Source organism: Pyricularia pennisetigena, assembly GCF_004337985.1.
Source record: "Pyricularia pennisetigena strain Br36 chromosome Unknown Pyricularia_pennisetigena_Br36_Scf_26, whole genome shotgun sequence".
In the NCBI taxonomy this organism is placed as follows: domain Eukaryota; kingdom Fungi; phylum Ascomycota; class Sordariomycetes; order Magnaporthales; family Pyriculariaceae; genus Pyricularia; species Pyricularia pennisetigena.
The window spans coordinates 26,864-36,971 of record NW_021940938.1 but is presented as its reverse complement, the minus strand read 5'-3'; the positions used below and the strand labels follow the sequence as shown (position 1 = coordinate 36,971).

The 10,108-nt window shown below is 48.5% G+C and overlaps 3 protein-coding genes across 3 annotated transcripts; 2 read left to right on the top strand and 1 right to left on the bottom strand.

Annotated features, from left to right (window-relative positions):
* Positions 1-2,618: 2,618 nt before the first annotated feature.
* On the top strand, positions 2,619-3,087 carry PpBr36_11440 (uncharacterized protein; the record flags this gene model as incomplete). Its single annotated transcript, XM_029898540.1, has 2 exons — positions 2,619-2,805; positions 2,840-3,087. The coding sequence occupies 2 exons, from the start codon at positions 2,619-2,621 to the stop codon at positions 3,085-3,087; spliced, it is 435 nt and encodes a 144-aa protein (XP_029743153.1).
* A 2,844-nt stretch (positions 3,088-5,931) lies between these two features.
* On the top strand, positions 5,932-6,374 carry PpBr36_11439 (uncharacterized protein; the record flags this gene model as incomplete). The annotated part of the gene is made up of 2 exons (XM_029898539.1): positions 5,932-6,157; positions 6,211-6,374. Coding segments are annotated over 2 exons (390 nt in total), but the record flags the coding sequence as incomplete, so codon positions are not given.
* A 2,322-nt stretch (positions 6,375-8,696) lies between these two features.
* PpBr36_11438 (uncharacterized protein) lies at positions 8,697-9,406 on the bottom strand (the record flags this gene model as incomplete). Its single annotated transcript, XM_029898538.1, has 2 exons — positions 8,697-8,712; positions 8,784-9,406. The coding sequence occupies 2 exons, from the start codon at positions 9,404-9,406 to the stop codon at positions 8,697-8,699; spliced, it is 639 nt and encodes a 212-aa protein (XP_029743152.1).
* Positions 9,407-10,108: the final 702 nt, after the last annotated feature.

Genomic DNA, 10,108 nt, shown 5'->3' with positions numbered 1-10,108 from the left:
TCGCTTTTGTCGGGGGTCGGTGTCCAGCTTGTGTTGAAGGGCGGCTATATTTACAACGGTTTGGTCCTCACTCAAAACAACCGGGGTCGGTCTGGGTTCTAAAGAGGTTGTTTGGCGCCACGGTCGTCGAAGTATTTGCACCCTTTTGGTTTCCCGTTCGAATGCTCGGTCGCGCCGCTCTGCATCGGCTTGCGCAGCCGGATCGGGTTTGTCCAACATGTTCGGAAGTCTGATGGCTGGCGAGAATTTTGCCAACGATGGTGTCGTTTCAGGCCATGCGAACGTTTGCGTTTTCGGGTGGATCCAAACATCCTGTTCAACTAGCCAATCCTGCCCAATAAACATATCATGTCCACTTTCCGTCACGTAAAACATTTGGTTGCTGAACCGGCGTCCATCGATTTCCAAGGTCGCTTTTAGTTTGTGCGTAATGCGTCCTGCGTCCTGTTTGCGGTAGTCCGACAAAAGTAGCGGGGTTTTTAACCTTTGAAGCCGGGCTCCTAGCCGTTCTGCGGCTTGTTTAGCGATTGCTGGGCTGATTAAAAGAGAAATGTCTGCTCCGGTGTCACAAAGAGCTTTAACTGATAGTGCTACGCCATTAACCTGTATCTGAGTTCGAATGATGAAAGATTTAGGTCGTGGGTTACTACCAATCTGAGCTATCGTAGACATCTGGACCACCGAGGAGGCTTGCGGCGGTCTCACTCTTTTCCCGATTCGTCTGTGGTTTCCGAATCTAAGGTACTCGTTTGTTGCTTCTGCTTCACTGCTTTGACATCCCTTATTCTCTCTTTTTCGGGACAATCTTTGGAATTATGGCCACCCCTTCCGCACATGAAACAGGTGTTGGCATCCCAATGCGCCTTTTTCTCCTCATAAGTCAGTGAGCGACCGGCCTTAGCCATCGTGATTGGTTCCGTTCTATCCCCTTGATAATCTTTAGGCTTGTAGCGCGAACGGACTTTCGTCGAAGCTGTTTTCTGCCTGCTACGGGTCTCGTTCTTCGTGCTGGTCTTGTCGGTGCTCTCTCGGTCTTTGCGCCTTTCTTGTGCCAGTTGGTTGCTGTAGACGGCTTTGGTAACGTACTGGCAAAACGTCTCGTAGTCTATGTCGATGTTCTCACTATCGTGCAGCAGACGGTGATCGAGGTCGGCGGGTATACATCCCCACAAGGTTTGCTTCCAGTCTTCTTCCCGAACCTTTGCTTGCTGGGCTAGTGAATTAAACGTGGCAATAAACTCGTGGATATCTTGGCCCTTGCCTAGCTCAAACTCGTGTTTCTTAAGGGCTTCTCTGGCAGCTATGGACTGGTTGGGGTCGTGGTACATGGATTCTAGGATTTGGATCATTTCGGCTGCTGATGAAAAGGGGCGTGTAACTGAAACGTAACGAGTAATCATTGCTTTCTCGGCTTTGTCCTCGAGCAAATTCATCAGGTAACGCATCCGACTTTTCTCAGTCCTAAAAATGGCGACATCTTCTTCGAATTTGTCGGCCACCTTTATCAGCCAGCTATCAAATTGCGTCTTGTCTCCTGCGAACTTTGGGGGTGAATCGGCTCTGGCTTTTGCTTTGTCATTGTAAGCAGGGTTCATGCCGCCTGTTCCTTGGAATTCGGTAAAGGCTGGCCAAGCGGCCATCCCTTTTGCTTTGAAACTCGTTCCGCCGAATGCACTTTCCACTGATGGCTCTCGTTGCCTCAATTCTCTGTAGGGCCTGGGGCTGGGTGTGTCGTTTCTCAACGCGTTTCTTAGCCTAAGTATTTCCGCTTCTAGCCTAGCGATCTCGCTGGCTGGGTCGTTTGCGTCGCCCATCATTCTGGGGTTGTTTTCTTGTGCGCTCACGTTGAGCTCCGGGGACCACGAAGAAGATGCAACTTCGATTTCGTCCTCGACACTGGACTTGGTGCCTGGGCGAGAGTATGTTTCGCTTTCTGATCGGGTCGGGTCGTCGATGGGGCGGTCTGTTTGCTCCGTCTGGTTCGTAATCAATCTGTGTGATTTCCTGCTCGCAGGTGGATGGTCCTTCAGCCTGGGCATAGGTCGGATCGATCGTGGTCGGGGACTGGAATTGACGTTCCTGTCGAACTCCGGTCGGGTCGGGTCTGTCGAGTGCGGATTTATTTTCGTCGCTCGCCAGCGCCGTAAAGATAGGTTGTTGCGCCTTATTTGTTAATCGCTAGGCCAGCGATTCTTTTGAGAGTAGAATTGTGTCACGGCCAGGGTAAGCATAGCACGGAAGCTAGTCTATTGGCGCCTATCGACGAAGATTCTACTCTGAGGAGAGGAAAGGAAACAAACAAAGTTCTGAGCTTGACGCGACGTCGATAAAGGTATCACCCTGGTGGGTCGTTGGTCCAGGGTCAGGGTTAGGGTCTGGTGATCTCATGGTCCAAATGTCACATGCTGTATTATTTAGGTGCCGCAAAAGGGGGTGCCGAAAAAGCGGTACCCAACGTTACCCCGCTTGTCTTAATTTTATTTCAACCTCTTCCGCTTAAAACTCTCGCCCGTTCGAACTTTACATCAACCCCATCCATACAATTATTGAGCAAGAATCTTGTCGTGAGTGCCACATATCGCCGGTCCTCTTCTGCCGCCGTCATTCGAATACCCGCCATGTCTGATTCCGAAGTGTACACTGTCGGCTGGATCTGTGCTATTCCCGCGGAATTCGCCGCCGCCCGCACATTTCTTGATGAAAAACATTACCCCCCGAAAGCAGTCCAACAAAATGATAATAACACCTATGCTCTCGGAACTATGGGGCTCACCACGTCGTCGTTGCTGTTATGTCCAAGAATGAGTATGCAATCGCTGCTACCAATAAACGGCGAGAGACGTGATCCGCAGCTTCCCTAATTTCCGCATCGTATTGATGGTTGGGTCAGGGGGTGGCGCACCAAGCAAACAACGCGATATGCAGCTCGGTGATGTAGTTGTTGGAAGTCGCGATGGTTGGGAAAGCGGCGTCATACAATATGACTATGGCAAGACGATCCAAAACCAAGCGTTGGTCGAAATTGGGGCTTTGACCCAGCCGCCACCAACGTTATTGAACGCAGTCACTGGACTCGAGACCGAATAAATGATGACCGGCCCTGAACTCGATATCAAGGTGTAGAAGGCGTTACCTACCAGTACATGTTAGTCTATAAGTCAGGTAAAGTTTGCACATCGCCCAGCGCTTTGATCCATGCTCACTTCGAAGCACTTGGTGGCTTGCCAAAGTGGCTTTCCAAAACGAACTGAAAATAGGAGCAGGTAAAGTTCTCGCCGGCTGTAGCGTTCTTAGCTGGAGGGGGAATCGCTAATTCGAGCATATAGTTAACCTTCTGGCGTCTATGCTGCGTTGGATGTCTCAGGTTTTTTGGAACTTGGATTTCGGTTCGACCTTGCCACAGGCGACATTTCGTTATCAAGATGTGGCGAGGGTTTGGGTGTTCCTGCTCCTCTTTAGGTTGGAGATACTGGCTGCGGCTGTCGATGAACTTGTGCCAAAAGCTGGGTAGAGTGAGGCTCCACCCGATATGAGTTCGATAGAATTATGTTGATAACTGACCAGAAACTTCTCCCGGAAAATTTCGGCGCAGGAGTACATGGAATCTCCTCGGCTAAATGTGTGTTTTTGTCGCCCAACTATGCCTCTTGTGGCCGGGCGACATATCCGAGTCCTAGCAACCTCAACACTAAGGCAGAAGCTGGTGCAAACCTCTCCTACCAGGCCTTCAACTTTCCTATCGCACCGGCAAATAACAACATAAAGGCCCTGTTACAGAGGTCCCACAGTTGACTTTATCTCCTGGCGGACATTGCGCAGATAACGTCGGCTCCGCCGGCGGCGGAATGTTTCACGGGGCGCTCCATTGCACGAAACCAGAGTGGATGTTTTGCCTTGAATAAGCAACATTTTCGTACACCAGGCAACTTCGTATTTAGAGAGAGCTTGAGCGCTGGCAGTCCCACCGGTTTCTCGCCTAAACTGGCACATATCGACCTAAAATTGCACTTCTGCTAAGTATTCCGCCATTTTTCACTCAATCAACAAAGTCAAATTGAATCACTTGTATTGCTAGGACTCTCACATTCCCGAGATGCCCTAATTTAAGCTGTGTCGCTGTAGAATGTACATAGAAGATGACCTCCTTTGAGAATTCCGTATGACAGTAGGGCTTATATAGTCTATAACGCCACAGACAGTGATAATATTCGCATCGTCTTCGGCCCCACCAGAATTGGGCCGCACGTCGGAGATGATGGCGATGGGTTAACTAACAGATGCTGGACCAGTGGCTGAAGCTGGCTGCTAAGGTGCGGTTGGGCGTGGAGTTTAGTGCCAGAACGGATTGCTGTGTTTACAACCGCTGTAATTCATGGCACTGTGGTCATAGCACTTTGAAATTTCTGGGTGAGATTCAGGATATGCTGGCCTTAGGCTGATGTCCTCGCCTGAACGGGAGAGAAACACAAGAAGGAAATGACGTGTGCTGAGATGTTGGTGGAACCTTCAGGTCTAGATAAAGATGTGAATGGGGTTACGACACACCAGAAGCTGCCTGTGCTGTTGCCTCATAGCTTTTCTACTGTTCTTGAACCTTAAGCTAAGAATCAACAAGGACAGAATTTAACTACAGCTTATTGTGTGCCTTGCACCCATTATCATGTGGCCTATTTTGATCCTGCTTTATTGCGAATTTTATCCTTAGCCATTTCTCTTACAGATCATCACAAAAAGCAGTGCGCATTTAATTAAGCTATTGGCGTAAAAGCTGCGCGCGGGTGGTAACCATTTCGCAAAAGCAATCAGCATCGCAAGCCGAGCAAGAGTGACCAAATCCTAAACATGCTACTTACAGCCTTAGTATCCCTGTCACTTGGCTTTTTCCTGATCCACTCCGGATTTTCCCACACCCCCTGTCGCCCTAGCAATTCCCAGAATTCGAATTCTCGCATCGCTAGCCCAATGCAGGAAATTCTATCTAAACTGCGATCAACTACCTGGTCTTTGGGGAAATCTTTCGATCCGAATGAAATAAGCGATTTGACCAGTCAATTCAATTGTATTCTAATAGTCCCCAAAAAACTACTCCATAAACGGCTTTAAAACGTCAATAACCAAGTTGCTAAACCCAGTCTGAACCGCCTAGAGGCCTTTTTGCTCCTCGTTTGTAAGCCGGATGCTGATGAATTCATTTCAAGTTTCAGGAAGCTTGACTGGAAGAACATCATCGCTTTTGGTTACATGTGGACAACGATCTACTCACAGTCGTCTTGCTTGTGTCGGACTTTCTTCAGAATTGCTTTGAAGACCCGTTATAACTTTTTCCCCGGCCTCCCTGAGACGTTTCATAACGTTGAGACAAGGTCTAGTCCCTTGCAGGTTTCGAACATCCAATGTGCTTCGGGAGTATCACAGTCAAGAGCTTAGCAGTAAGGAGCTTGCTAAATTTCGACTGTGGTACTTTTCAGTACATTCAATAAAAGAAAAGGAGCATTGTCTCGGAGATAAATCGGGTCGGGGTGAAGAGCACGCGTCTGCCTAACATTTGGATTGCTCCCCCAAGTCATACTTTCAAAAAGGCTCCATGAAGGTGAAGACCGATGGGAGATTTGCTACATATCAGTCTAGGCTTGGATCATCATCACGTTCTTGCGCCCAAACGTAACTAACGGCAGTACCCCTGAGAGACTGCATTCCATCCTTTTGTCAACCTTCAGCGCATTTGTAAAGGAGCTAAGTTAGGGCGAAGACTATTGCAGGGTGCAGATCAACGCAAATATACCCCGCAAAGTGGCGACCAAACGCGATGCAATGCCCACTGGTCACCCTATTCGATATGGTGTCCAGAAGCGGAAAAAACGAGGATTGCGAGATTGGTGGGACTTGAGTGCAAGCGCAAGTTATACCAGTAAGCGTTTCTAATTCAATAGTCCAGGCAAATCGCACAACCTAACGATAATATCAGAAGCTGGCATTGAGTACAACCGTGGCGACTTTCTAGAAGTACGAGGTGATTCCGAGAGTCACTGGATCGCCATCCTACTCGAAGGGCGCCAAAACTATTTGCGGGTTTGTTGGATGTATCGGCCCTGCGAACTGCCCACTGAAGTCCCAGAATCAAAAAAGGGGGATGCTAGAATTTATAAGTCAAACCACAGTACGCCAAACAATAATCCAGTATGGAAATCCAGCTAATAATGATATGAATAGTGGACATTATCGACGCCTCGAGCGTTGCATCAAAAGCAGTACTCGTAACGAAACCTTCATCGTACTACTGCATCAAGAGGCGAAGAATATTTTATCTTATGAAGCGTACAAGTACCTTGCGACAAAAAATTGAAGGTGGTACAACCAATGCCAGGCTCGAATAGCACCGGAGCTTCCATCCCTTAACGATAAATCTTGTGCATACAAGGCCAGTTGGACATAATGCTTATTACCTCTTCTATCAGAGAAGAGCTGATATTTTGGGTTGCTGATCTAGAGTTCCCTACAGGCGTCTTTATACTTCCGTATCAGTAGCAAGAACTCGGCCTGTGACTCACTACTGGCAATAGACAAAAGAAGCTGACGGAACGGCAGTAAGCCATGAAACCTGGAAAAGAAAATGAGAGGAGAAGGAAGCACTGACCTTTAAGCTTTGATTGCCATGTTGCACTGGACTTCTTTGACGAAGGTATTGTTGTGGGTTTGTCTTTTTTGTCACGGCCAGGGTAATTATATTACCTATCGACGAAGATTTTACTCTGAGGAAAGATAAAGAAACAAAGTTATGGAGCTTGACGCGACGCGGATAAAGGGCATCATCTTAAGTGGGTTGTTGGTCAGGGGTCAGGGTTAGGGTCCGGTCATCTCAGGGTCCAAATGTCACATTGTTCACTTATTATAATTAATTAAAAGAGACGCCCAGCCGGCTACAAACCAACGGTCTGGGCTGACAGTGGCAAAAAGTCTAGATCACAGATGTGTAGAAAGGGTTTGAGAATGACAGAAATTCCGGAAACAGCACTTTTCAAATGCCTGATCTTGGGGGCAGTAGGGATGATATCCTTTTGTTCGGTGGGTGGTGTTGCCATGTCGTTCGACATAACAAACTCCTCCCTAGTGACTGGCTCCCTGCATCTTTTAACTTGGCAGGGTTGCTCAGCATCTGTCCTGAGTGGCCTTTCTAGCTTGGCTTTCGAAGTCAGAATCTGGTGCCCGGAAGGCGTCTACAATAGAGATGTTATTCGCTAGCAGGTACGATATGTAACCAGAAACGACCTTGCTACCATTTTTACTTGACCTTAGATTTCCAATTGAGACCCCCCCTCTCTTACGAAAGCAGCACAGAAGTTCTGTATTAGACGCTCAAAACCCTCAAAACAAACCTTGTGGTACGCCAAGATACACAGCGAGATCTCATTACGGTAAGATCCGGAATCGTCCCCCTTTTTTCTACACATTGCACTTCTCAATTCTATAAATTTCATACGTCTCCCACATGTCGGGACTCTTTGTCCCAAAATCTCGTCCTTAACCTCTGCCCTCCCATTCTATCCTCTGCCCTCGCTCAACACCTCTACACGAGAGCCGGGTAACTTAAACCTCTTGAAATAAGGAAAGCTGCCAAAAGAAAGGGTATGCCTTCAACCTGGACCTCACCTTAGGATTCAGAGACAGTGCCTAACCTTTTCATCAGTTACACCAGCATAAACGTGCTATTTTGCCGAAATGATCATGCAAACCATCAAACCGAGTTTGATGCGCGGCGCATACGACACGACCGGTGTGCCCAAACCGCCGCCACCGAAGCCGCGTTAAGACACTGTTCTTGTTCGTGACAAGGTCTTCATATTTGTGGTACTACTGGTACGGGACACAAAGGAACGAAAATGGGAAATGAGCTACCAAGCCCAATTACATGACATTCAAATAAGTTGGGAGGATGTACACGAAGCATGGACGGAGGGCAAATAAGCTCTGTTGGTATTTTAACCTTTGTTTTCATACCACTGATACTTACTTTGGTGAAATCTAGTGGTGGGCTTCAATTTTTGTATAGGCATTGTTGATATGGAACATGTTGTTTTCTTGCCGCTTTTCGAGAAACCAGATATCACGCCCTCAAAATGAGATCTTCGTGTAGCCAAGGCGCCCTTACCTTTTTCGGCGCACATACCACTAGTGCAGTAAGAGCTCTTTCACGTGTTCAAATACCTTAGGAATGGACCCAAAAAGGCTGTATAATGAACTCGAAATGGGTGGTTTGTCGTTTAAGGCCGGTTAATAATTTTATATCGGACCGAACAGCCTTCTACCCCAGTGCCATGGAAAGTAAGAGAGGAGCGAGGAAGGCGCCGCCCTGACGGATGCTGATGAAGATGAAGAAGCATCCAGCGCCAGCTGACGTGCGGATGACCTGCAGCCCGGAAAGGGGTTTAATGGAGCCCACTAGCTGCAATTTGCAGGCATGTGAACAGGGGGCAATAGCTGAATTTTAGGACCTTAGCAAGATGCGGTGGATAACGTTACAACGTTTACCTCTATTACCAGTTCTGCAGAATGTGGCGTGTGACGGGTGTTGTGGCTTAGCCCTAAAGTCTACCCGTTTTCTATAAGTATGAGCGAGGCGACAATTGCAGTAAAAGAGCCCGCTCGCATATTTGGTCCTCAAAACTACATTTTCTGCTAATCACGTAAGGCTTCCCATATTATTCCACGTCCCGCCTAGTTTTTTAATCACCATCAACCCCAAAATTTACTCACCATTCAAATCAAACCAAATAGCTACCACAAACCACACACGACAAAAGATGTCGTAAAACACCCAACTAATGAGTGAGGCCGTGATGTCGCGGCCGGCGAACAGCACGCCCAGAATTTGGTACCGAAGCTCGACGGTGTCGGGGAAGTCTTCGGCCAACGCGTCCAAAAAGATGTATCTCCCTTTTTCCTCATTTGCCTCGGTAAATGCCTGTTTTTCGGCTGTGACAGTGAAACCGTTGTCCAGTCGTCGGGCTACGTACTTGTCTACGAAGACGTGGCAGTCTTGGAAGGCTTTCTGAAAACCCCTGGGCCAGATGTATGGGCCGCATTCGAAGAACTGTCCTCTGGTGGCGAGGCCCTCCATTGCGCGGTCCAGGGCCGATGCAAAGTCGATCTCGTCCTCGGTTTTGGTTTTCATTTCACGATGTCGCTCCCTGAGCTGAGACTCAACTGAAGCGCCGCAGAAGTACTCGGTAGAAGAATCGAGCGAATACCTAAACATGAGCGTTTGAAGGGCGTCGAGGTTTTGGCCAGCTTCTCTCGCAACCACTCGGGCATCCGCATCTGCCGGCGGCAGAGGACGAGCTTGTGCACAATGTCTAGGCAACGGCCGCGGAGGGTAAGGGAAGGTCGAGATACGGGTCAAGTAGGACATTCCTATTCCTAGCAATAAATGAGTGGTCAAATCATTTGGACGAGCGAGTCAATTTGTTCCTGTACCCGTGCGGCAGCCATTTCTGCTTGAGCCGACGCCTGGCGCGGACATTAGCGATGCGGGGCTTTGTGCGGCACCTGTTGCGCGTCTGGCCGATTAATAAAAGACGCTATAATTCGATGTGGAATGGCAGAACAGAGTAGCGTTTTATCGATAAAGACAAACAGGTCGTTCCATCACCTCACGTGCTTGCTTCCGCGGGCCCTTTGTTGTGCCTGGGGAATGCGGCATGACAAAGCATCCGAAAGGGACTGGGACACATCGGCATGGTTGGTGTTGAATAAACCAATGGTTGCGGCCAAAGTGTATGCGCCGCATAGCAGTTGAGGTTGATAAAATTATGTTCGACTCACCATTGGTGCAGTCAATAAATTATGAGCGTTATTTTGACAGTTTTTCTGTGCAATTTTTGATGGCTCCTTTGAAGATTGGAGAGGCAGTTTTGTCCCCGTCTCCGAGCAGCCAGCCTCAGCTGCCTTTTTGGTTGCATAGCCCCGAAACGCCAGGGGATATGGCGCAAGCTGGGCCTGGCCGCAGGCGTCGGCGACGGCTGCCCCTTCGAGAGACTCCGCGAGCTTCTACCCAGACCCAAGACAGCGAAAACTACTTTCGGGAATGTATTATCTACTTGCAGGCAGAGAT